Source organism: Apium graveolens, chromosome 11 (assembly GCF_009905375.1).
Source record: "Apium graveolens cultivar Ventura chromosome 11, ASM990537v1, whole genome shotgun sequence".
Classification (NCBI taxonomy): Eukaryota; Viridiplantae; Streptophyta; class Magnoliopsida; order Apiales; family Apiaceae; genus Apium; species Apium graveolens.
In genome coordinates, this window is record NC_133657.1 from 202,802,520 (window position 1) to 202,830,460 (window position 27,941).

The following is a 27,941-nucleotide window of genomic DNA, read 5'->3' on the forward strand; positions in this document are numbered from 1 at the left end:
CGATTAATGTACCGATTAATCAACTATTATCGGATTAATGAGCTATATTCACCTAATAATGCCGATTTTCAAATTTTAGAAAGCTGCAACTAAAGAAGATTCACTGATTTAATGTCTTTGGTCTTTGATTTAATCTACCAAAAACAGAAAAATCTTCCTTAATAAGTTCTTGACTTCTTGTTCTGTCCAGCTCTCTGACCACTCCCCAAGCGCACAACAGTGAAGGAAAAGCTGCAGAGAGGGATATATTTGTTTTAGCATCACCTAAACTTGTAAATTTAACATCATTTTAGTCCCTGCAAATTCAACATCATCTGCAGTGCCTAAGAAGTGGGACCTAGCATGCATGATAGTTAGTTAGCCCGTTTAGAGAGTTCATATATTTCAGTTTTGAGTGCTTTTGAAATTTTTTATCAGACTGTACTCAAGAGGTCATTTGCTAAGACGACCATGTTATCAGAGTAAAAATTAAATGTATTTAAATATATATGTTAATCAACTTAAAAGCTGAGAAGAGACCGGTAATACCTCATCGGCAAGCATCCCACAGAAATTGTCCTCCAATGAAAATCATATGATAAAGCTTTAGGGTATAAATATAATAGATAAGTATTGATACTAATGAAATTCTACTATAAAAATAATGGATAAGTGTTTCGACCGAACAATAACAAAATGGATAAGTGTGTCGACCGAACAATAAGAAAAATAATCTCCTGACTTCAAAATTTTAATTTTATAGTTTTCACCAATACCTCATACTTAATAGTAAAAAACATGTAATCTAACATCCCAAACAAAATGGATCAGGCAACTCAGTGATCAGGTAGATATGGATTATTTGTTTTTGAAATGCATGGTAAGTTCATTCAAACTACATGTTATTCAAAAATGAAAAAATTCATGTGTTCTGAATTTCTGAGGCACAATCCAAACTAGTGTGAATTATGCAGCATTAACACTGCTTGAGACCTGCCAGTTTGATCACGAATTTCACCATATAAAATACGTTTACAACCAACACAGGCCAGTAATCGTCATGAATTTCACGATATAAAATAGGTTTATAACCAACACAGGGCCTGGAATCCCAACACATGGCCAGTAATCAAAACACATGAATGTTCTACCTATAAACAAACTCACTGGACCATCTCGTTTGCAAGTTTCAAATCATCGACCTCTAATTTTTTTCTTTTTGAAAGTATCATTGCACCAACCTCTAAATTAATCTATTCCGATATCAACTATAGCGTTATACATGAACAAAAAAGGAAATTACTTAGGAAATTTAGTCATGCAATTCACCCCACATCTTTAAAAGATATCCATGGCACTTATTGAAACTACCGTTACTGCTAAACATGTAATCAGTTAACATCCGAAACGAAATGGATCAAGGCAATTCAGTGATCAGGTAGATATGGATTATTTGTTTTTGAAAGGTATGGTAATTTCATTCAAACTACATGTTAGTCAAAAATGAAAACAATGCTCGAGTTCTGAATTTCTGAGGCACAATCCAAACTAGTGTGAATTATGCAGCATTAACACTTCAGACCTGCCGGTTTGATCATGAATCCCTCGCAGTAAGTTTACAACCAACACAGGGCCAGTAATCAAAACACATGAATGTTCTAGCTATAAACAAACTCACGGGACTATCTAGTTTGCGATCTCTATAATTTTTTTCTTTGTGAAAGTATCATTACACCACATAGTGAATTAATCTATTCCGATATCAACTATAGCATTTTACATGAACAAAAAAAATTACTTAAGAAATTCAGTCATGCAGTTCACCCCACATTTTTGAAAGATATCCATGGCACTTACTGAAACTACCGTTACTGCTAAACATGTTGGAAAGGGCTGTATTACTATTTAATTTATCTCTAAATCGAGCACCAGTAACTTTAACATTATTAAGGTTGTGCCTGTACTCAGATGCCACTTGCTCAAACACTTCAACATCGAACATGTTGAGCTTCAACTTCGGCTTCATAAAATCCCTCACATATGCGAAAGGCAGTTGGTCTCTTGGATTGAAAGCCTCCAATTCATTGAATAAAAGACATGAAAATAGGTTGCTAGCAACTCCATGCCTCCTCAAGATTATTGCACTATCCGGCACATCTGTACAAAACGAAAATCACATGGAAACTGTAATGATTAGGACAAGTCAGGCCACACAAGTCATCAATCATCAATGCACTATATAGAGTTCGTACAAAGGGTATGGAAACTCATACTTGGTGTGCTATTTCAGTGTGTACTTGTATGTAGAACTAATCATGGCACTGAACGAATCTTCCCTATCATTTTTTTGCGTGAGTTTTGTTTGCTGGTTACAACATTTATGTTTATAAGTTGTGACATACTAGTACTCCATAATTCATTAGCCTTGAAGATTGTAGCAACATATTTATATCCACTAATCCACTTGATCTACTAACCTTAAAGTTTACACACAATATAATCAACTTTTTAAGACATGGGCTAATAGTTTAAACTTTATGAATAAAATACCTGAAGGGTATGGTAGTTTCTTTGAAGACCAGGGTTCCAATCCATTCTCACAATACGATTCCATTTGCATCCTCAAGCTATTAATGTTCCCCCATTTCTTCCACCTAGCAGTAGCCATAGCTTCCTCCATCGTATGGACAAAAAATGGATGTCTAGACATAGCCATATCCGCGTCTGCCTTGATAATCAGAGTATGAATCAACAACAATGGATCAACTACTAGCTGCATTTTTGCATCCACCCAAATGCTAAATTTTGAGTTTGTGAAAAGTCGATGAACTAAGTACTTAGGTATCACCCCATTCATAGCTGCATTTTCATATAAATGTTCACTAGATACTTTTACTATCCTCCATGCCCCAATTTTATGGTTTTTTGTTAGTCTAGACACCATTTTGTGATAATACAGTCCGTTAAGAGTTGCATCGTCTATAAACATGAAGAAACAAACACTGTCAAGGGTTTTTGATCCGAGTCCTCTAGGCTGCCGGATTTTGTCATGATCATTGAATATAGCTGAGACCACCACTACTCCATCGCAGGCTTGCATGGCAATCCTATCTGAAAACATTATTAAACCACAGAAAAACGAAAAGTCGTTTCAAAATCTGAAAAGTTATGGTAAATACATAGTTTCAAGCTGAAGGTTAAGAAAAAGTAATTATGAATATATTTTTTGTTCTGAAATTAAGCTCAGGTTTTTGTTCAGAAAGTTTTGTTTTTTGGGAAAATGTTTTCTCTGTATAATGCCTGTGTTCCTAGGGATTGCCAATACAGCTTTCATATGTTTCATCAACAACATATTCTTATGCAAAAAGTAAAATCCAACAAAAAATCTAAGCATCTAATAGCAAACATAGAAAACAAGAAAAGGAAAGAATAAGAACCGCAGAACTAACCTGACAAACTGACCGGAAATTTCTTAAAGAATCCACATGGAATATTGACATCCTTATTTTCATAATCAAAATCAGAATATCTCTTCCTAGCACTAAAATTTCCCCCAAAACTATCGGCATTTTTCTTCATATATTTCACAGCCTTTGATCCCAATGAGGTAGAATTTTTTAAAAATTCTTGAATCTCTTGCAAAACCATCCAATAATCTGACAATAAATAGAATATCGTAAATGAAAGGAAAAACATTTAAAACAAAGAGATCTTTTGTATATATACATTAAAGGCCGCGCTCTGATGAGAACTGTTTTAACGTGTGACAATTGAGAATAATTGATTTGCACATGTTCTTCACTTCTTCTATGCATTGTAATGCAATAAAAAAAAAATTAAAAATTGTTGAATCATACGTGAGTCCGAGAATGTTCTCACCTGAGCGCGAGCCTAAATATATTCATGTTTACCGGAGAAGAAAACAGGGGAACTGCAAGAGGAGTGAAGAGTGGGAAGGGCATGTTTGTGTTGTCCATAAGAAGAAGGGTAAGTAAAGAGAGGAGATTGAATTGGATCAAAAGGAGATGATCTTAAAATGCAATTGGTGGAAGAGAGATTTACATAAAGAGCTAAAAACAGAGATGTGAAGAGATAGAATACAGAAAAACAAAGGAGTTTTGATTGGAAGAGAAGTGGTTTCGTAAACTTCGCCTTAGCAGTTGCCATTCCCATAATAGAAAGAAACACAGACTCTACTTCTTTGATAGCCAACTCTAATATTTTACGAATTAATTTATTTTATTAATAAAAAGTAAGATACTGAAATTTCAATACAGGGCCAGATTACCTACTCTAATAAATCACCTTGGTCTCTGATAAATCTCAGGAGATTTTGTGAGATATACTATTGGTAGGTAGGATATTTGAATTTTTTTTAAGTAATTTACATTGATGAAATCCAATAAATGCATTCCAAGTATAACATAATTTACATATATTATCATACATGTAATAAAATTGAAAATATTCATAATTAAAATATATGTTAACATATTTAAAGTATGATAAATATTTTAAGTTATAAAGGAGATAGTTACGTATTTATAAATAAACAAGGTATCATTATTTAAAAAGGAAATAATTTTGAAACTTTTTAAGGTATTATAGAGTATCTATTCAATTTTATAAAATAGAGAGGTTCAAAATATCTTTTAAAATATTGTAAATATAATATGTATCCTTTTTTTTGAGTAAGAAATTAATTAAATAAAGAAAAGTCATATGACATCTACAAAGATAGTTGCGTCGACCAAACATAAAACAGAAATAATAGCTGATCAATCCATCTATTTTGGACAAACAATTACGCCATTTGTTGAATATGATATATTTACATGTACTGCTTCATCACATCCAGTTGGAACTAATCTCGTTTGAGCTATCGATCATAATTGCAATCCCATCGAAACTTTTATCATTAAATCAAAAATCATACTCTCACAAATAAAGGAGAGAAATACCAAAACTCTCACTAAGGAGAGACTAGGGGTGTTCGCGATGCGGTGTGGTGCGGTTTGGACAAAAACTGCAAACCAAACCGTGGGTGTAGTTTGTCCAAATTCTCAAACCGTAACCACACCGTGTAAGCCTTAAACCGCGCTAACCACACCACGAAATTGCGGTGTGGTACGGTGCGGTGTGGTGCGGTTTAAGCGGTTTAAATTCTTTATGAAAATAATAAATTTAAATATGGCGGTTTACAATTTTCAATGCATCAATAAATGAATTAATAAATAAGTTCCAATTTGATAGTATTACTTCAAAATATAATTTTAGTAAATCTGGATCATGAACTATAATTTCTATTTTTTTGGCACAGATCAAATAAAATTTCAAATTATCTTAGTCATTCACAAAAAAATAATAAACGGTAGCATTCAACCATCCACTATAACCTACAACGTTACTACATATATACTTATTATATATATTTATTTATGTTATAAAGGGATTATAATATTTTAATTATTTATTTATTATAAAGGTACAATAATATTATACATATATATATATTATAATAATATGCGGTGCGGTGCAGTGCGGTTTGAACCACGAGAGCAAAGTCCCAAACCACAAAAGACACCGCACCGCGCGATTTCTATATATATATATATATATATATATATATATATATATATTTTAAATATTAATAAGAACCCGTGCTTCGCACGGAATTTAAGCTAATATATATTATAATAAAATTTTTAAAATGAGTGCCCGCTCGGTGGGACTCTCCCTAGCTTGCTACATATCACATATATTGAAAAGTTCATCGTTAAAATGTGAAGTTACACATACGGATGAATTTTTTTTCATGATTAAAACATTTTCTACTTTTCTTAACTCATATTTCATGATGACATCAAGATTTCTATTCCCATATATTTACGTGATCATGGCATGTGTAATCTCTTCTATATATAATATGAGAATAAGGGTATAATTTCATGAGATTAAAAAGTCTCACTGAAAAAACTAAATTATAAAAGATGTGGTTTGTGGGAATCGAACTCAAGTTATTTCATTCAATTATACAACCTCTTAACACTACACCATATTGTCACATATATTTTTTATCATAAACATAATATGTAACTGTGCTAAATAAATATTTTATTTAAATTTAAAAATACTTACTTGAATTTCACAAAAAAAGGATACCTAGTTGAATATTTGTACAATTAATTTTAAAGAATTAAATTCCAGATATAAAATTAGGCATAGTACATAAATGAATTATTATCCTATTCATTAATCATTTTTTAGTTTGAAAATATATCTCATATATTTTTAACATATTTTTTTATTATAAAAGGTAATTAAAATGTACATATATAATTTTTAAAAAAATATTGAAAATAGAATCGCTTATATATAAATAATCTATATTGGTATTACATATTTAGATAAGTTCGAATTATAATGAGTCAATGCATTTTAGAACTTGGCCCATTATTCAAAAAATACTCGAAATTTGACTACATGACCCGGCCGAAAAACATCGTCACATTCTACGTTTAGTAAATTTAAATTACAAGGTCGGCGAGAATATCTTTCCAATAACGTGAATTTTTTTAATATCTTATGTTAATATACATTAATGTGTTTGAGGTCTTTATATGATCAAGTCAACTGATTATTTATATTAAAATTACTAACTTCACTGGTAAGGCATTATTATTTTTAGGATTTGCCCCGATTTTAAGAATATTTGAAATTTGAAATGAGATCTCACGAGATTTGTTAAAACTACGATGATATATTAAATCGATTTATTTTTAATTTTTCATTTTAAAAAAACTAGCTTTTTAAAAAGAATTCTTTTAGATCAGCAATATTCATTGATCAAGATAATATTGTACAAATATTTTAAATTATTTTAAAATTTTGAATTATTCAAATAAAAGTTATATCTATATTATATTGTAGCATTTGATTCAATGCATTTTATATTATTTAAGGAAAAAATATATATTGTTCAATAATTTGAAAGAATCAACCAATTCAACTGATATTTATAAAACTTTATCGAACTGAATTTTTTTAATTTTAGGATAATAGTATAAAATGTTATCAAATTATTATATGAAAAAATATTAGAGTCGTAATGAAAGAAACTTAAAAACGGTTTAAATAACGATATAAATACAATATTTCTTTCGAATTCTTAAAAAAATCATGAATATCAATAATAAGTCTTAAAAATATATAATTCTTTTTATGTTACAACCATGATTGATATCCGGTTGCGTAAAAAATAGATATGGATTGTTTGTCAGTGATAATGTGAATACCATATATAAATTATAGCAATTTATTTATTATATAATTTTAATTTTTGAATAATTATAAATGCATGATATGTAAGTAATCAATTGTCTCACTAGATGTTAATAATGATTATACATGTACATAAATCAGATATTTAGCATATAAATAATTGAAACCATCATAATTTACTAAGAGATGTAACATACAATAATTTACATGCTAACACACACACATACATATAATTTAATTTTACTTTGTTAACAGTAGTGTAAATAAAAAACTAACATTTTCCCATACATACATACGTTGAATTTCAAAAACTAATATTTTTCATTAAAATCAACTTTAATATTAACAATAATGTAAATTTTACATTGTTGTATATTATGATTGCAAGTTATTCTGACTTTAATTATGCATTTTTTATCTTTTAAAATTGAGTAAGTTAATTTTAAGTTAGTAGTGAACTCAGTAATAATATAGAGCCGTACATATAATTTATTTAAATAAAATTTAAAATTTTGATCAACTCTGTATTCAACATATATGTTAATTTTTAGCTTTTTATTTGTAAATATACTAACGGCATTATACTGATTAAGTTTAATCGTTTCGTTTTAAACATACACTTACTACCATGTTTATATTCATTCATTAAATATAAAATAACGGGTAAAAAAAATATAATATAATAATAGTTGAGGGGATATTCACTCCTAAAGAAACTCCTAATGTTATAGAGGGGGACCTTGAGCTTGTTGGAGATAAATTTTATCTTCATTTCTTCAAAATTTGACTGAAGAGCCTATATAAGGATATTGTTATAGTTGCTCTAAAAATAATTATAATTGCATGATACATAAAAAACTCTAGAAAATGACCCGTGCCTCGCACGGGTTATTATGCTAGTTAACTAATAAATTTATTACAAATGTGTAAAGTGTTAACTAGCTAGAATGAATTCACTCTAGTTTGGAAAACAGACGGTTCACTTTATTTTATTAGATGGTTAGATGGACTGAGGTTTTGGAGAAAATTATTAAATTTTTTGTTAGTGTTAGTAGGGCCGTTCCCTGTAAAGCCAAAAAATCATAATAAGTATAAACATTTTTGATGTTTAATTTGTACTTGAGGAATTCTATACAAAGAATTTAGGAAACGTAGTGACCATTTTATGCTCTATATAGGGGGTTTGCTAAGTTGCCCCATTTGTAAAACAACTATTTATTCTACTTTCTTTTTAGCGATGTTTAATTAATTTGGAGTTTTTTACACTCTCATAAACAAGCATTTCCGTTTGGATCACTCTTTTTTACTCTCCATCAGGCAGACATAATGACAAAATTATTTTCTTGCATTGCTTGATATATGCCCTACTACGGTTTTAACTTGCATATCATTTATTTTTGAACTTGCGCACTTTTAAGTGTTATATAAGTCAGGCAGTGCTATGCAAGTTTATTTCACTTACTTACACTTTTTTATATGTTATACAAGTTTAATACTTACATAGCACTTTTAGAAGTGCTATCTAAGTAAACGTTTTCCAAGTAGATACATGCTTATACAACATTTTTATAAACGCTATCCAAGTTGCATATATTTTTAAAATTCATAATTCAATTATTTATGCACCATTTTTTTACCTGTAATATTTTTAAAGAATAAATTCAAAAATATAATAAAAATAAATAATGGTGATCCAATTCTAAGAAAAACTAGACTAAGAAACTCAATTACAATGTATAATCAAAATAAATTTCAAGTATCAATAACTTCCAACAAACTTAAATAGCTAGATCACCACGTATAAGTCAAATCTTCTTCATAGATTTATACAATTCATAATAAACCTAAAGTATACAAATGATCATACAATAAAACATATAACTGCAACTGCTACGGCTAAATGAGAAATTCTTGAGCTAAAGTATCAAAAAAATCTGGAGCACACCCGATCAAGCTGAAATTTTCCATCACTTGCACTTTTATTGCTCGAGGATATTTAAGTTTACCTATTAAAAATGATATTTGATATTTAAGTACAAAACATAATCAAGATATTAACAAAAACAAGTGGAAAACATAACAAAGACAATAAGATATCCAATATCGGAAAAAACTGATTATTGAGGTAAAAACGACATGATAAAATGAAACCAAATTAAAATAAGATATCCAATCTCCGAAAAAACTGATGCAGAATATTAGTGCGTAAATTAGAATAGTAGTATGTAAGCTTAAGAAAGACAGCTGCGGGTAGATCATGGTAATGTAATTTTTAAATTAGCCAACAGATTATTGTCCTGCTGAAGCTATTTCCAAGTTCAATTTTTACAATAAAAATTACCTTAAAATGCAAGATTTTTAAAGCTAACAAGTCCTTATTCTTAATATCTAAAAAATCCTGCAAGGATTTTACAACTAAGGTATTTTATTTACAATTGAAACGTGTGCTTCTGCATTGTACATCTTATGTAATTATTGATTTTAATATAAATTTTCACTAAGTTGTCACTTGGTAATGTAATATCGCTAGTTTCACTTTTGTACCAGGACTAAAAGATTTTATGTCTCAGGGAAAATAAAAAAATTGTATGAGCAACTTGGTCATGTGGGTTTTGGTAGAGTTTCTTTATCTCATCATGATTTTCAATGTTCTATGGACAACAACTTCAACTTAATTAAGTTGGTTTAGTTTCATCATATCTTCTAATTCTTGGTATAATTTAATTTTCATATATCTATATTATACTATTATAAGCAGAACACCCTCTATTTGGTAGTCATTTGCTCAGTACAGTTATTTGGTACGACAAATAACAACTGTCAGATCTAAAGTCAGAAAGATGAGAACCGTTGGATGCAATAATAAAATATTATTATATTAATATTTAAACTGCTCTCATGGATTCAGGGTTCGAACCCCGTCAACAGCTTATTATACTTAAACTTTTATATTATTTATTTTAAAAATTTCTATAATAAAATATTATTATATTAATATTTAAACTGCTCTCATGAATTCAGGGTTCGAACCCCGTCAACAGCTTATTATATTTAAACTTTTATATTCTTTATTTTAACAATTTCTACAGGTTTAGGGCTCGGGTCCTGTGAAAAACATATTATATTATATTATTTATTTTCAGTCAAGTCTCAAATTATTATAAAACATATATTGTTATAACTTATTATATTCTTCAATTTATTTTTCAACTATTGAAAATTATATTATAAAATATATTATTAAAAACTATCTGTTATGGATTAAAAACTAATATATATAATTGCTGTATTTAATACTAAGGAACGTGAGCTTCGAGGCTCGATTTGACTGCTCTTGTGTTTCGTGACTCAATCTGCCTTAACAAGATGCCTACGTACCTTGCTGATTGCCAAGGATCAAGTCAAAAAACGTAGTTCTGATTTGTGGGGTGAGACCCCTTATATAGATGTTGGGAGTCCTTGAATTGGACTTGGTATAGGAGACCTGGTGAGCAAGTCTCATAATTAGAATGAACTTTGGAGTCCTAGATAGTAGGAAACTGATTCCTTATCCTTTTAGGTCCCCTTGAGGCTAATCTATAAGGATTTATATCCTTATCAGGACTCTTCTCAATAGCTGATTTTTCCCTTATTAATTAGTTATGAAATTAATTAATAATCAGGGCTTTTGGGCCTCTTTTATTCCATCAGACCTGATCTGGTCCATCAGGCTTAACCTTTCTGGTATGAATATCATACATCTTCTTATTGGGCCTATCAGCCCATTAATTATAAAATCAGGACTTATTTATCCCTATCATTTGCCCCCCAACTTTTGGGAAACATTGATTAGGTTTCGCAGAAGTTAAATCTATTTGTTCCCTTTCAGGGTTTCGTTTTTGCGTAAAGTGTGGAGCGACCTACACATTTACAATGAATCTTCCTTTTATTCAGAAATTATCTTAATTTCCAGGAATTTTTCCCTAATTTTCTGGGATTTTCCCTAATTTCTGGATTTTTCCCTTAATTTCTGGGATTTATCCTAATTTTCTGGGATTTTTCCCTAATTTTCTGGGATTTTTCCCTAATTTCTGGATTTTATCCTTAATTTTCTGGGATTTATCCTTAATTTCTGGATTTTTCCCTAATTTTCTGGGATTTATCCTTAATTTCTGGATTTTTCCCTAATTTTCTGGATTTTCCCTTAATTTTTGGGATTTATCCTTAATTTCTGGATTTTTTTCCCTAATTTCTGGGATTTATCCTTTAATTTTCTGGATTTATTCCTTATTTCTGAAAATATTAACATTTTTCAGAAATTATTTTTAGGAATTTCCTTATTTTTTTGTAATTTTCCAGGATTTTTTCTTCCTTTTTTTTCTTCCTTTTTTCTTCCTTTTTTTTTTATACAATTTTCGACCAGGAATCCATTCGACCGAGATCCTGGTCGAATTAGCCCCTACTGTGCCTTGGTCGAAGGATTTTCGAGGAGGATGCTTTCGGTCAGGAGTCCTGGTCGAATTTCGGCCAGGATTTTTCCTTCTTTCCTCTTTTTTTTTTTTACAATTTTCGACCAGGAATTTTTTTCGACTAGGATTTTCATCCCTTTCGGTCAGGATTCTTGCTTTTTGACCGAATTAAGCTTCTCTTGCTGCCCAGGTCGACAGAATTTTGACCTCAATGATTTCGACCAGGAATCTTTCGTGTTTCTTGGTCGAATGGGTCTCAATTCTAGTCGAATTAAGCCTCTTTTTCAACCCTGATCGACAGGATCTCGACCTCAGGAGCTTCGATCAGGATTTCTCTGTATTTTCTGGTCGAATTGATCCTGGTCCTGGTCGAATTAAGGCCTTTATTTACCCTGATCGACTTGATTTCGAGCTCAAGCCATTCGACCAGGACTTCTTGGTGTTTTCTGGTCGAACAGGTCAAGAACATATGCATGTATATAAATTTTTGTACATACTTGGATTTAGGCCCATTATGCTGGGCTAAAACTTGGGCCCATTTTAACTGGGCTTATTCTCTTACTGGGCTTCACAGGCCTTTCAATTGGGCCTCTAATTCTGGGCTTTTAATTTGGGCCAACATTTTGGGTTCAGGCCAAAAAAATTTTTTTATCTTAGCTGGACTTCTTTTCCACCCCTAAAACCATTTGGGCCTCTTTCAACACTTGGGCCCTTAACTGGGCTTTTGTTTTCTAAACCCAAACTCCAAATTACTCTAGGATTGTTTCTGGATTCTTCCAGAATCTTCAAAAAAAAACTCAAGTTTTCTTTCTTGAATTTTCCAAGGATTTCCTGATGCTTCCAGAACCTTCTTTTTTTGGGCCTGAATGGGCTTTTCTAGGCCCAATTTCCTTCTTTTCCTCCTATATAAAGGTGGGGGGGGGAGTGTGCTCTCACTCACACTCTTCACCCTTTACTTCATTCATTTCTAAGACTCTCCAATCTTTCCCCTCTTTCAACTTTCCTCCCTTAGCTTCCAGCCTTCTTTTCCAGTCTTTACTAAATGGCTGACAAGAGTTCCGAGAGGGCGGCCAAGATAGCCTCGGCTTCAAAACGAGGTAAGGATATCGAGATCCGCTCTTCATATATGTCTTTAATTGATATGATTAACACTAGGGGGGATGAATATCCCTCCACTGCACATCTCGACTCTTTTAATCATTGTAATACTTGGCACAACATAGATTTTAATAAACTAAATGCTCGCTATAACGTCCTTCCTCCTCTTAGATTAGTTCCAGTCTCTGGTGGTGATCGTACTTGCCACTGGAGACCCGATACTCTCTTCATTTACACAGATGCCCTTAATGCTGGGCTTAGGTTTCCTTTTCACCCCTTTATTCCTCATCTTTTGGCTGATTTACAAATCAACCCGTGTCAGCTTCCTCCAAACGCCTGGAGGAACATTCTATGTTTTATGGTCTGCTGTCTTAGGGAGGGCTTTCCTCTTTCTGTAGCTGTTTTTAGGAAAGTCTTTCAGTGTTACAATAGTTCTTCCAGTATCTGCGGCTGGGTCTATGTCAAGCAAAGGCCCAAAAGCAAACATATCTTTAACAGCGCCTCTATTCCTGATAATAATCAAAATTGGAGGAATAGTTTCGTCGGGTTACGTTGGGAGAATGGTGACTGGGGCACACTTTTTCGATCTTCCTTTGGGAAGGTTAGTGATGGTAGCCTCAAATCCATTCACTTAACTCCCGAAGAAACTATTATTTATAATGGGCTTACTCAGGATGATGGCACGACCACCAGCTGGACTCTCTTAGAGGAGTTTTCCCTGATTCATGTGGGACTATCCTCTGTTTCTCAACAGGGTATTTTTCTTCCCTTCTCAATTTTACTTCATTTCATGCATTATTAACTTCACTTATTTTGTCCTTTGCTTTGTTTCAGCTGCTAAGGAGATTAACGAGGACAATGTTCCTTTGGTTGAGGAGACAGCTAGGATGAAGAAAGCTCGGCTCGCAGGCCTAGACACCCGGGGAAAGGCCACGGAGCCTAGCTTTTTGAAGAAGCAGAAAGAGCCTATAGGGGAGGCTTCAACTGAAGGTGCTGGGGGCCATAGCGCTCCTATCACTGCTGCTGCCCCTACTGCTGCTGCCACAGGCGCCTTTCAGCCTCTCTGGGGATTCCGCCGACGTGGTGGCCACCCCTGACCTTGAGAGGATTAAGCTTATGGGAGCCCAATCTCTGGCTTCGGTATGCCTTCTCTCTTTTGAACTTATCTTTTATTCTTGTAGCGTTTTCTCGCCTTATACTTTGTTGATTGCTTTGTTTCAGTCTAACGCCTATTTTCAAGGCGCGGTGAGGCAAGCCGAGTCATGGAAGCGGGCTTCTGATAAGGCCGACAATGCCCTTAGGAGGCAACAGAAGAAGTATGCTGCCCTGGAAAAGAAGCTCAAGCGCAAGGAGGAAGAACTCGGAGAGTCCAACGCCGAGCTGGTGGTACTTCGGGCGGAGAAGGATAAAGCCATAGACAACTATCTGGACTCGGAGGAGTTTACCCAATCCATGAGGATTAGGGATGATTCAGTCTTTCCCGGGTTTTTTAGGACTGGTTGGGACACGGCCCTTGGGACCGTGAACGAGGCTTGTCCTGATATTAACCCGGCGGACTATATCTGCCCTGATGACGAGGCTTTGCTACAGAGGTTTCGTACCCGAGTAGTTGTCTCGGACCATGTTCCTCAGGACCCCCTCCTTCCTCCTCCCGAGTCTTCTTCCAGACCTGCTGAGGACGACAGCTCTTCCTCCTCCTCCGAGACGACGGAGACATCTAGCGAGAGCGGAGAGGACGATGATATGGATGCCGAGGGCACCTCAGCTCCTTAGAGCTTTTTCAGCCCTGCGTGGCTTGTCTTATTGTATTGACTTAATCGTATTCAGAACTTATTACCCTTCGGGGCTTATATTTTATATGTTGCTTTTCTTGTCTCTTTCTGTTTAATATGCATTTGAACCTTAAATATCCTTGGATTGAAATAATTTCAAACTCTTTAATATGAAGTCTGGTTTTTCAAAACCTTACATAGCATGGGTTCGACCCTAATCAATAATAACTAGACAATATAAATTCTACTGGAATATAAAATCCTACGCAAGCAAAGCTTCCAGGTGCTTTTGAACCTACTTGTCACAATGACAAGTGAGAATCGTACTTCGCCTATCTTACACGTAGTAAACCTTCAGGTTTTGTGCGTGCCAGGTCCTCGGGACTTCAAAACCATCCATAGTTTCCAGTTTGTAGGTTCCTCTATCCTGAACGCTCTTGACTCTGTACGGCCCTTCCCAATTTGGGGCAAGCTTTCCTTTCCGTCCGACACCAGAAGCCTCTGTTTTTCTCAAGACTAGATCACCTTGTTTGAAAAACCTCTCTTTAACCCTTAGGTTGTAGTAGAATGAAGCTTTTTTCTGATATTCTACTATCTTTGCATGTGCTTTATCTCGCACTTCATCGATTAAATCCAGGGCTAATCTCTGCCCTTCCTCATTTTCTTTCTCATCGAAAGCCTGAATCCTTGGAGAGGAATGTGATATCTCCACGGGAACTACTGTTTCCGCCCCATATGCCAACATGAAAGGAGTTGCACCTGTCGTGACTCTACAGGTAGTCCTATAGGCCCATAATATGGGAAGTATCTCATCCACTCAATTATTTCTCGACTTTTCAATCCTCTTCTTTAGTCCATCCAGGATTATCCGATTTGCTACCTCCGCTTGCCCATTGGCTTGCGGGTGAGCCACAGAGGTGAACCGCAACTCAATTTCATTTTCTTCGCAATACTTCTTGAATTCCTCATTGTTGAATTGTGTTCCATTTGTCAGTGACGAGGATACGGGGAATTCCATATCGGCACATAATGTTTTCCCACAGGAATTGTGCAACTTGCTTAGTTGTGATTTTGGCTAAGGGCTTGGCTTCAATCCACTTAGTGAAATAATCAATGGCTACAATCAGAAACTTCCTTTGTGCCGTGGCCATAGGGAAAGGCCCTAGAATATCCATCCCCCATATAGCAAAGGGAATAGGTGAGTTGATAGAGGTCAGCATCTCGGGGGGTTGTCTGACGACTGGTGCATGCTTCTGACAGCGATCACACTTCTTCACATATTCTTTGGCATCAGCCATCATTTCTGGCCAATAGAAGCCTAAACGGGTTATCTTATGAGCTAAGGCCCTGCCCCCCAAGTGTTGTCCACAAATACCTTCATGCACTTCCTCAAGAGCCAAGCGTGCCTCATCGGGCCTGAGACACCTTAAGTAAGGAACCACGAAAGATCTTTTATACAGAATCCCATCTATCAAAGAGTACCTTAGTGCTCGAACAGTTAACTTTCGTGCTTCAGTTGCATCACTTGGCAACCATCCAGTTTGAATGTGAGCCTTAATAGGATCGATCCATGACGTCCCCAGGCCTATGGGAGCCACAAGCTTAACATCTATGCTTCGCGTCTTTAAAACACGGAAGTATACACTTCCTGAACTTTCTTCTATCTCAGATGAAGCAAACTTCGATAGCGCATCTGCCTTAATATTTTCTTCCCTTGGAATGTGTTCAACATGACATTCATTAAATTGGGTCATCACAGCTCTTACTAGGCGGACATACTTAGCCATCGTATCATCCCTTGCCTCAAATTCTCCCTTTACCTGGGATATGATCAGCTTCGAGTCTCCACGGACCTTTAAATTTTTGACTCTAAGTGTCCCAGCTAGACCAAGGCCAGCTATCAGGGCTTCATATTCTGCCTCATTATTTGTGGTTGGGAAGTCTAGCTTCATAGCATACTCAATTAAGAACCCATCAGGGCTTTGCAAAACCAATCCTGCTCCACTGGAGTTTGTTTTTGATGCTCCATCAAAATAGAGAACCCAATACTCTTTACCATCCTTCTCTTTGCTTTCATTATCAACTCCCTTGTCTTGAGGTATGGTGTCTTCCTGCCCCCCGACTTCTTGGTTGGGTATGGTACATTCCACCACGAAGTCAGCTAGTGCCTGGGCTTTTATCGCCGTACGTGGCTTATACTTGAGATCGAACTCTCCCAGCTCTATTGCCCACTTAATCAATCTCCCACTTGCCTTGGGACTGTGAATGATATTCCTCAGGGGCTGATTCGTTAGCACCTCAATCTGGTGAGCCTGAAAATAAGGACGCAGTTTTCTCGAAGCCATTACCAAGGCTAGAGCGAATTTCTCAATAGTTGAATAATTCAACTTAGCACCATGCAAAATTTTGCTGACATAGTATACGGGTTTCTGGACTTTCAGTTCCTCCTTAACCAACACCGCGCTCAAGGCGCTCTCTGAAACAGCCAAGTACAAGAATAAAACTTCATTCAGAACTGGCTTGGCCAACAACGGGGCCTGGCCCATATACTTCTTTAACTCTTCAAATGCCTTCTGATTTTCCTCACTCCATACAAAGTCTTTGATGTTCTTTAGTGACTTGAAGAATGACAAGCACTTGTCTCCTGACTTGGAGATGAATCGTCCTAGCGCAGCAACCCTTCCTGTGAGCTTCTGAACATCCTTGACAGTTTTTGGGGGTTCCATGTCCAGGATTGCCTTTATTTTATCGGGGTTAGCCTCAATTCCCCTCTTTGAGACCATCAATCCCAAGAATTTTCCGGATCCTACTCCGAAAGCACACTTCGTAGGATTCAACATCATCTTGTGGTACCTCAGGACCTCAAAAGCTTCCCTCAAATGGGTTATGTGATCAGTCTTTACTAGACTCTTGACTAACATGTCATCAACATAGACTTCCATAGTCTTGACAATGAGATCCTTAAAAATTTTGTTTACCAGCCTTTGATAGGTGGCTCCTGCATTCTTGAGACCAAACGCCATAACAAGATAACAATAAACACCAAAGTCAGTGATAAATGATACCTTTAGGATGTCATCCTTATGCATTTTGATCTGGTTGTATCCGCTAAATCCATCCATGAAACTCAGCATCTCATGTCCAGCAGTGGCATCAATCAAAGTATCAATCCTAGGCAGCGGAAAACAGTCTTTGGGGCATGCATCATTTAGATCAGTGAAGTCTATACACATCCTCCACTTTCCATTAGCCTTCTTCACCATTACAGGGTTGGCTAACCACTCCGGAAATTGGATCTCCTCAATGAAACCAGCCTCTAAGAGCTTTTCTACTTCCTGTTTTATAGCCTCTTGTCTTTCCGGGGCAAAATTTCTTTTCTTTTGTTTCACTGTCTTCCGGCTTGGATCCACGTTTAGCTTGTGAGTAATTAACTCCGGGTCTATGCCTGGCATATCAGCTGCTGACCATGCAAACACATCACTATTTTCTTGCAAAAATTTCACCAACTTCCCTCTAAGGGGCTCCTCTAATGTGGCTCCAATGAAAGTCATCCTCTCAGGATTCTCGGGGTCTAAAGGAACCGAAACCAATTCCTCTGCCGGCCTTCCTCTATTCTCATCATTTCCTCGAACATCCATATCTTCAATAGGAAGAACCTGCCCCCCGACTCCATCTGCCCTCAAAGAGGCCACATAACAGCTTCTAGCCATTTTTTGATCTCCTCTCTCTTCTCCAATCCCATTTCGGGTGGGAAACTTCATGACTGAATGGTAGGAAGAGGGGACTGCCTTGAAGGCATGTATCCCTGTTCTCCCCATGATAGCATTATAAGTTGAACTAGCCTTTACCACCATGAAATCCAGCATTTGCGTTGCTTGCCTTGGCTCCATACCTATGGTGGTTGGTAACTTGATTATCCCTTCTACAGGACACTCTACTCCAGCAAATCCATATATCGGCATGTCGGTTGGTGTTAACTGGGAATCGTTATACCCCATCCTTAGAAAAGCGTCATGGAGCAAGATATCCACAGAAGCACCATTATCAACAAGGACCCTCTTGACCGGGCTGTTTCCTATTATCGGTGTTATGACCAGCGGGTCGTCATGAGAAAACTTGACTCCCTCTAAGTCAGAATCATCAAAAGCCAATGTTACTTCTGTCCTGGCCCTTTTCGGGGCTTCTCCTACAATATGCATAACCTCTCTAGTATATGCCTTTCTGGAATTTTTGGACAATTCAGCAGCAGTTGGACCTCCGAAGATCGTGTTTATCACATGCCCTCGAGGTCTCGGCCCTCCATAAATGGCATTTATAACTGGTCCTCTAGGCTAGGGATTTCGCCCCTGATCGTCTTGGTCCCTCCTACGATCTTCAAAGTTCCTCCTTCCACTATTATTCCTGTCCCCTCCTTCTCCAGTGTATTTGTTCAATCTTCCTTTTCGAATGAGGAACTCAATTTCGTCCTTCAATTGCCTACACTCATCGGTGTCATGGCCAACATCTTTGTGAAACCTGCAGTACTTGCTCTTATCTAGCTTGGTGGGATCATCCTTCAAGGGCTTAGGCCAGCGAATATCTCTGTCTTTCTCAATCTCCATCAAAATCTGACTTCTAGGAGCATTCAGCTTAGCGTATTCAGTGAACTTTTGCCCAGGTCCTCCCTTCTTGGGGGTTGAATCAGGATTTTGTTCGGTTCTAGGATACTTGTCCTTAGCGATATACTCCAGATCAGTTTTTCGCTTCTTGCCTCCAGTGGGCTCATTACTTACTGCGGTCTTCTTCATGCTTTCTTCAACTTTGATATACTTCCCTGCCCTCTCCTGGAGCTGCAACATATTTTCAGGGGGACGTTTGGCCAAGGACATCTTAAAAAACTCATCCCTAGTTCCTTGTTGCAGTGCTATCATGGCTACCTTATCATCAAGGTCTGGGACTTTTAAAGCCTCCTTTGTAAAACGATTTAGGTAGTCTCTCAAAGTTTCCTTTGCTCCTTGCACAATACTCATGAGAGATGCTGAACTTTTCTCATGGACTCTCCCACTGATGAACTGCTTAATAAAAGCCTGACTTAACTCCCTGAACGATCCAATAGAGTTTGGGGGCAAGCGACTGTACCATCTTTGAGCCATACCCGACAGGGTTTGAGGGAAGGCCCGACACTTTATAGCATCATTCACGGGTTGCAGCAGCAGTGCATTAGAGAATGTCCTAACATGATTTGCGGGGTCTCCCGTGCCATCATAGGCTTTGATAGTGGGCATCTTGAACTTTCTTGAGATATGGGCATTCATTATTTCTTCTGTGAAGGGCGGAGTTGGATCATCAGGATCTCCAAGGGGAAGTAGATTGCTTGGATCAGTTTTTGGGGCAACAACTCTTCTTCGCACCGGACCATCCAGGTCTATGACAGGAGGAGGATTTCTCCCCCTGGGAGGTATCTGGGGTCTGGCGACCTGGTGAGCCTCCAAATCACGCCTCAGCCTTTGGATCTCGGCCTCATGAGCCCTAATCCTTTCCTGCACTTCTTGGGGATTCGCCCCTGGGGTGCTTTGAGGGCGTTGCCTTCCATCAGCCATTGGCTCTTTGCCAGGACGCCTCCTTCTCGGGGCCACTTCATCATCCGAAGATTCAGAGTCTCTCTCAGTGTAAGGACCAGAAAATTCCCGATCCTCAGGGATAGGACCCAAACCTCGTATATAGGGGGGCGACTGCCCTCGTGCTTCGCTTCGCCCAACATATCCGCTTCCTCTAACCTCAGGGTGAAGGGGCATCCCATAAGGGGGGTTAGTAGTAACAATAGTTGAATATTCATACCCGACGGGTCGAGAATTCACAGGTATATGTACTTGTTGAACTTGAGGATTTGTACCTTGAATAGTTGGGGGAGTTGTCCCTTGTGGCTGAGGTTGAGTTGCCCCTGTCTGGGCTTCCCCTTGAGCAGATACATAAGTTGAGTGGGGAGGAATCTCCACGGTTGACGAAATCACCTGAGTTGTCCCTGATGGTGTTCCTTCCTCCAGAGCTCTAATTGTTCTCCGTGTTCTCGCCATGGTTGTTGTTGTGCTGTCCCACAGACGGCGCCAAATGTTATGGATTAAAAACGAATATATATAATTGCTGTATTTAATACTAAGGAACGTGAGCTTCGAGGCTCGATTTGACTGCTCTTGTGTTTCGTGACTCAATCTGCCTTAACAAGATGCCTACGTACCTTGCTGATTGCCAAGGATCAAGTCAAAAAACGTAGTTCTGATTTGTGGGGTGAGACCCCTTATATAGATGTTGGGAGTCCTTGAATTGGACTTGGTATAGGAGACCTGGTGGGCAAGTCTCATAATTAGAATGGACTTTGGAGTCCTAGATAGTAGGAAACTGATTCCTTATCCTTTTAGGTCCCCTTGAGGCTAATCTATAAGGATTTATATCCTTATCAGGACTCTTCTCAATAGCTGATTTTTCCCTTATTAATTAATTACGAAATTAATTAATAATCAGGGCTTTTGGGCCTCTTTTATTCCATCAGACCTGATCTGGTCCATCAGGCTTAACCTTTCTGGTCTGAATATCATACATCTTCTTATTGGGCCTATCAGCCCATTAATTATAAAATCAGGACTTATTTATCCCTATCACTATCGAATGTTAAAAGCAATTCGTGCATCGCACGGGTTATAGGCTAGTATGATATACACATTAGATATTGATTAATGGTGTATGTATCAATGTATGTATGTTTGATTAACATTCTAACATTTGCAAAGAATTGTTCCAGAAGTCTGTTCCAGCAGTTGATAATTACTTGTAAACATAAGAAACACGTGCTTTTGCAGGCTCCCAAGGAGGGATGAGCTTTTAATATAATTTAAAAACATATAAATTTTCACTAAGTTTTCACTTGCTAATTTAATATCGCTAGTTTCACGTGTGTACAAGGACTAAAATATTTTATGACTCAGGGAAAATAAAAAAAGTGACCCTATTATTAATATTTTTAACTACCTCTTTACAAACAAACAAGTAGTAATTCATGATAAAAAAAATTATAAATTTACAAACATAAATAAGTCATTGCACATTACCTTGCCTTTCCCTGACATAAATTACAAGCCCCTTGCCCCTGATGAGAGGAGAAACATTAAATGACTTGATATTAGTATCAATGTGCACATTCAGTTACTTCTTGAATTGCTTCAACCCACCAATAGCTTACTCTGAAATAATTTAGTAACATAATTTAGTCATGTATCAGCCAAAAGTTAAATTGGTGCGGGTATTTCTTCTGGGAGGCATTTTCTTCTGGGAGGCATTTTCTGTAAAGAATCAAACAACTTATTTAGCTTCTATATCAAATCCTTTGCATAAACGAAAAGTTTTGTAAAACATAAATATCTCTTTTTGAAAACAGTTGTAACAGTCGAACTAAGTAAATTGCATGCTTCCTTACAGAATATAAACAGTTAAGGGGACAGGGTATATGGTATCACAAGGGTAAAACTGGTGCAATAAATAAAGTAAAGTAAAACAGGTGCAATAAAGTAAATGACAATGCTGGAAAGGAAAAGGTACTGATATATATAGATCAAAAGTTTTAGGTAATACAAGCGTAAAGACGCTTCGGAAGTAAAAGCAAAAGGTATAACAAACCTACTCCTAGCCAGTAGATCTAGTCTATAAATACAACCCAAAAGTCTACTGATACATACTACACACTATTGTACTTACTAAATAACCACAACAGCACTGATCAACATCTCCATCTCTAGATCTAGCTCAGGGCAAGTCTGGTCTTCCAATCTCCTCAAGCTCCTCCAGAACCCACTTAGCCCATTCCACAAGAAAATCAGGGGTGATATCCTCATGAGTAGCCTCAACAATCCTCACAGCAGCTGCTCTCCGAAATACCTGGAGTCTCTCTCTGAGTCGCCTCTCACCACTCCCAACCTCTCTGGTACGCATAATATGTAATAGCTCCTGAATCTGACCCCATAGGAATCACTGCTCCATAAGGCAAGCCTCGAACTGATGATATGGGATATGATAGGAAGAGAACTGAAAAGGTACACCTGTAACTGAGTGACCAGTAAAACCTGAATCAGCGGGTGGGGGTCCTCTGATAGGTGGTCTGATGCCTGGGGGTAGAATAACCTGCAGTGGTACGGGCTGCAACACAAGTGGAGGTAAAATAGCCAACACTGGTGGAACAACAGGACGTGGATCTGAAGATGGTCGTCCAACTGAGGGCTCTGAGTGATCAGCTGATACGGGGATGAAAGAGTCGGCCATCGCTGCTATCCGAAATCATATCGCAATATAAGAATCTCGAACCACAACACGAATTATACTAATACCTGTTATACCATCGCACTCAACCTCTCGACGTTCTATCTTGCTATTTCCTACGTCTATTCCTAACCCTCTACCCATTCCCATCAATCTAGGCTTGTGTCAGTGACTTATAACCTGTAGCTCTGATAGCAAACCTGTGGCGCCCTCCAAACCCGGGTCAGAAGTTTGGGGTCCACACACACACACCTTATTTATAACCTACTTACAACAATAATAAAGATAATAATAAGCAGTGACCCTACTTATAAACTACCACGGACTGCAACAGGTTAAAGTATATTGGGTGTTGGTGCGGGTATTTCTTCTGGGAGGCATTTTCTGTAAAGAATCAAATAACTTATTTAGCTTCTATATCAAATCCTTTGTATAAACGAAAAGTTTTGTAAAACATAAATATCTCTTTTTGGAAACAGTTGTAACAGTCGAACTAAGTAAATTGCATGCTTCTTTACAGAATATAAACAGTTAAGGGGACAGGGTATATGGTATCACAAGGGTAAAACTGGTGCAATAAATAAAGTAAAGTAAAACAGGTGCAGTAAAGTAAATGACAATGCTGGAAAGGAAAAGGTACTGATATATATAGATCAAAAGTTTTAGGTAATACAAGCGTAAAGATGCTTCGGAAGTAAAAGCAAAAGGTACAACAAACCTACTCCTAGCCAGTAGATCTAGTCTATAAATACAACCCAAAAGTCTACTGATACATACTACACACTATTGTACTTACTAAATAACCACAACAGCACTGATCAACATCTCCATCTCTAGATCTAGCTCAGGGCAAGTCTGGTCTTCCAATCTCCTCAAGCTCCTCCAGAACCCACTTAGCCCATTCCACAAGAAAATCAGGGGTGATATCCTCATGAGTAGCCTCAACAATCCTCACAGCAGCTGCTCTCCGAAATACCTGGAGTCTCTCTCTAAGTCGCCTCTCACCACTCCCAACCTCTCTGGTACGCATAATATGTAATAGCTCCTGAATCTGACCCCGTAGGAATCGCTGCTCCATAAGGCAAGCCTCGAACTGATGATATGGGATATGATAGGAAGAGAACTGAAAAGGTACACCTGTAACTGAGTGACCAGTAAAACCTGAATCAGCGGGTGGGGGTCCTCTGATAGGTGGTCTGATGCCTGGGGGTGGAATAGCCTGCAGTGGTACGGGCTGCAACACAGGTGGAGGTAAAATAGCCAACACTGGTGGAACAACAGGACGTGGATCTGAAGATGGTCGTCCAACTGAGGGCTCTGAGTGATCAGCTGATACGGGGATGAAAGAGTCGGCCATCGCTGCTATCCGAAATCATATCGCAATATAAGAATCTCGAACCACAACACGAATTATACTAATACCTGTTATACCATCGCACTCAACCTCTCGACGTTCTATCTTGCTATTTCCTACTTCTATTCCTAACCCTCTACCCATTCCCATCAATCTAGGCTTGTGTCAGTGACTTATAACCTGTAGCTCTGATAGCAAACCTGTGACGCCCTCCAAACCCGGGTCAGAAGTTTGGGGTCCACACACACACACACCTTATTTATAACCTACTTACAACAATAATAAAGATAATAATAAGCAGTGACCCTACTTACAAACTACCACGGACCGCAACAGGTTAAAGTATATTGGGTGTTGGTGCGGGTATTTCTTCTGGGAGGCATTTTCTGTAAAGAATCAAACAACTTATTTAGCTTCTATATCAAATCCTTTGCATAAACGAAAAGTTTTGTAAAACATAAATATCTCTTTTTGAAAACAGTTGTAACAGTCGAACTAAGTAAATTGCATGTTTCCTTACAGAATATAAACAGTTAAGGGGACAGGGTATATGGTATCACAAGGGTAAAACTGGTGCAATAAATAAAGTAAAGTAAAACAGGTGCAGTAAAGTAAACATAATTTTCAAAAGTTAAAGTGTAAATAACATAATTTATCTATCTGAAATTTTGTTCAAGGTACATGTCTGCAAGCATAAAGTGCAGAACATCTAGAGTTCGAGTCTCATCGGAGTCTTGTGTCTGTAAGATTATGGTATACTATATGGGACCCTGTCAAAACTTTGTTTGTCATTTAAAAAAAAATGAGGTGCAGAGGACTGCATGTTTTACAACATCATATTGAGCTACATAGGACTGCATGTTTTACAACATCATATTGAGCTACATGCATAGCCTTAAATAATGAGTACTGCTAAGTTCAACCTAATTAATCTGTCTAATTGTCTATCGAAAGGGCATCGACATATATACATATCGAACTTTATAAGTTAGGCTAGATTTATTATAGTAGAGATGCTATGACATACCAGAAAATGTGGTAAGCACCAGTTCATAATAACAACCAAGTGTGACATCCACCAAGGCCACTAGCTTATTCTTTGGCATCTCTTCATCTACATCGACATCCAGAAGTAATGTACCATTCACTCCCAGAGGTATGAATTCAAAATAACACATGTTAGGAAAGAGAGTATATGAAACTTTATCCGACGAGCACAAAGGCATCATATTCACACCAAAATAACACTCAGAGGAAGCATACATGGTGCAAACCAATGGTAATTTCTCATCACTATAATAATGCAAAGCTAGTATATATTGTGCCATAGAACCTGTTACAACAGATTCAAGGTACTTAGCTTTAGGCCAAAGTTGACAAATTATTCCCTTCCATGATTCCCTGTTGCATATTGCCTCAATTTTGTCTTCCAAACGCGGGTCTGGAAATAACAAAATTGCAGACATAGCAGTCCTGCATTTAAGGTTAGTGACCTCTGTGAGCTCCACTTGACCATACCTTATGTCATTGCATATGTTCATCTAGTTACGTTTAAGAAAGTAGATGGCTCGAAGTAAGGCAGATGCAAAAACCGCTCCAAGGCGTAGGACTTGGTTACCATGAACTAGACCACTTAGTCCTTGTACACAAGTGCTTTTGCAGGCTCCCAAGGAGGGATGAGCTTTTAATATAATTTAAAAATATATAAATTTTCACTAAGTTGTCACTTGCTAATGTAATATCGCTAGTTTCACTTGTGTACAAAGACTAAAAGATTTTATGTCTCAGGGAAAATAAAAAAAAGTGACCCTATTATTAATATTTTTTACTACCTCTTTACAAAAAAACAAGTAGTAATTCATGATATAAAATATAAATTTACAAATATAAATAAGTCATTGCACATTACCTTGTCTTTCCATGACATAAATTACAAGCCTCTTTATAAGAGGAGAAACATTAAATGACTAGATATTAGTATCAATGTGCACATTCAGTTACTTCTTGAATTGCTTCAACCCACCAATAGCTTACTCTGAAATAATTAAAGCACAAATATAGTGAAGTTCTAAGCTTCCAGCCACATTCATCACAACAGAATTTAAACCTTGATGTTGATTTTAGGCTGCTTTGTTTTCAAAGTGAAATTCCGTTACCAGGCTTATTAGCACAAAACATACATGATACAAACCAGAGGGAACCGGTTAACACTAAAAATATGTATAATTTTTGCACTTGCTCACAGTTGCCACTAATTGAACCTTCACGTCTCCCAATAACACCACTCGTATCCACATATTCATATGACACACGTCACTCACCAAACTAACTAAACCTCGCCATAACATTTAAAATAAATTAAATAAAAAAGACATACAAAATATACTTACACGACCACTACCACTAAATGGAGCAACAACAATTACCTAAACACAAAGTACAAATCAAGTACATCACATCTTAGACACTTTCAGATCATACAGGCTTACACCAGTTTGAGAATCTTCCTTCGCTTTTTCTTCAACCTTTACTTCTGAACACAATCTATCAATTTTCAAGAAAAATAGTGACATTGTCAAATCAGTAGCACATACAAATCACAGAGATATAATGAAAATGAATGAAATGAGCAAGTACTAGCAACTGAAATCATAATAGTTTTTTCTAAAATTACTTAATATCGATTTTTCAGAAAAATGCCTTCAAATTAGTTGTGGTATACCACGCAATTATAACCAAGACAGTAAAAAGGGGTAGTATAATATTAAAAAAAACATGAGAAACAAAAAGTTTGTAAAATATATAATCCTCTAATTTGTACAATTGAAGAACAACCCAACAAGTAAAGAACTCAACAAGTCAAGAGTTAACTCAAAGTTATTACCTTAATATAAAATTAAAAAGTAACATCCTAAAACTAAAAACCTTAAAATTGTCCATTCGATTGCAATACAATAAGGAATTTATGTGCAAAGACTCACAAACCGAGTTGAATGCTCCACGAAATAATGATTTGTTTGAGGAAAAGTTTGTTCGATTCACTGGAAAAAAAACCCCAAATTATCAAAGAAGGCACGTCAAGCAAGACCCAGAAGTTAAGTGAACACCCATACATAGTTTCTCATCAATTTATTCGAGAAAGAATGTAACTGAATCGGCGATGAAGTTGTTTGGATATTGACAAAGACTAAAGTTGGATATTAAACGTGGTTTGGAGGAGAGTAAGTCACACAGCTGAAAGATATTAAAAATTAATTATTAATAATTACTTGAAATACGTTAGCTTCTATAGCGCTTCCTAAAATGCTATTGAAGTCAAAACTTATATAGCGTTTAATTCACATACCGCTATGAAAGTATTTTAATTTATTTTAAGTCTTTTTCATTATATCTTGTATAGCATTTTTCCTGAAAGAGCTATGTAAGTAACTCACTTGCATAGCATATAAGAAAAAGTGATATTCAAGTAGGGTATCCCAAGTTAAAATTTGTAGTAGTGATGTGAGCAGATGCAAAAACTTTTGTTGTTGATTTTTTGTCAATAATTTGGCATTTTTGAGTTAAAAACCTTGACATATGAAATAAAATGTTTTAATTCTTTTTATGTTCTTTGTATTGAGTTTCACATTTAAAATTTGCTTGCTCATAGTTTGGTTTAATGATTTTTAACTTGAAAAAAGCCAAAATGTTGACAGGATTCAACATAAAAGTTTTCATTTCATGCTT

The 27,941-nt window shown here is 36.5% G+C and overlaps 1 protein-coding gene and 1 long non-coding RNA gene across 3 annotated transcripts; both read right to left on the bottom strand.

Moving 5' to 3' along the window:
- Positions 1–1,528: 1,528 nt before the first annotated feature.
- LOC141698253 (alkaline ceramidase TOD1) lies at positions 1,529–4,162 on the bottom strand. 2 transcript variants are annotated; one of them, XM_074502919.1, is made up of 4 exons: positions 3,891–4,162; positions 3,429–3,635; positions 2,530–3,090; positions 1,529–2,136 (listed from the first exon to the last, which is right to left on the bottom strand). In XM_074502919.1, exons 1-4 carry the CDS (start codon positions 4,150–4,152, stop codon positions 1,787–1,789), a joined length of 1,380 nt encoding a protein of 459 aa, XP_074359020.1. In that variant the 5' UTR covers positions 4,153–4,162; the 3' UTR covers positions 1,529–1,786. The 2 variants fall into 2 exon arrangements, with proteins under 2 accessions (XP_074359020.1, XP_074359021.1); XM_074502920.1 differs by having other exon boundaries at positions 1,536–2,136; positions 3,859–4,162.
- Positions 4,163–9,036: 4,874 nt separating this feature from the next.
- On the bottom strand, positions 9,037–27,437 carry LOC141698127 (uncharacterized). The gene is made up of 3 exons (XR_012564953.1): positions 25,243–27,437; positions 21,661–21,792; positions 9,037–9,266 (listed from the first exon to the last, which is right to left on the bottom strand). It is a non-coding gene; the product is annotated as an uncharacterized LOC141698127 (long non-coding RNA).
- Positions 27,438–27,941: the final 504 nt, after the last annotated feature.

Excerpts from the sequence above, each read along its gene's own strand:
- LOC141698253 (XM_074502919.1), bottom strand. The coding sequence starts at position 4,152 with ATGGGAATGGCAACTGCTAAGGCGAAGTTTACGAAACCACTTCTCTTC. Across the intron at positions 3,636-3,890 it reads TTCCCCTGTTTTCTTCTCCG|ATTATTGGATGGTTTTGCAA; the intron begins GTAAACATGAAT and ends ATTTATTGTCAG. Across the intron at positions 2,137-2,529 it reads GAAACTACCATACCCTTCAG|ATGTGCCGGATAGTGCAATA; the intron begins GTATTTTATTCA and ends CGTTTTGTACAG.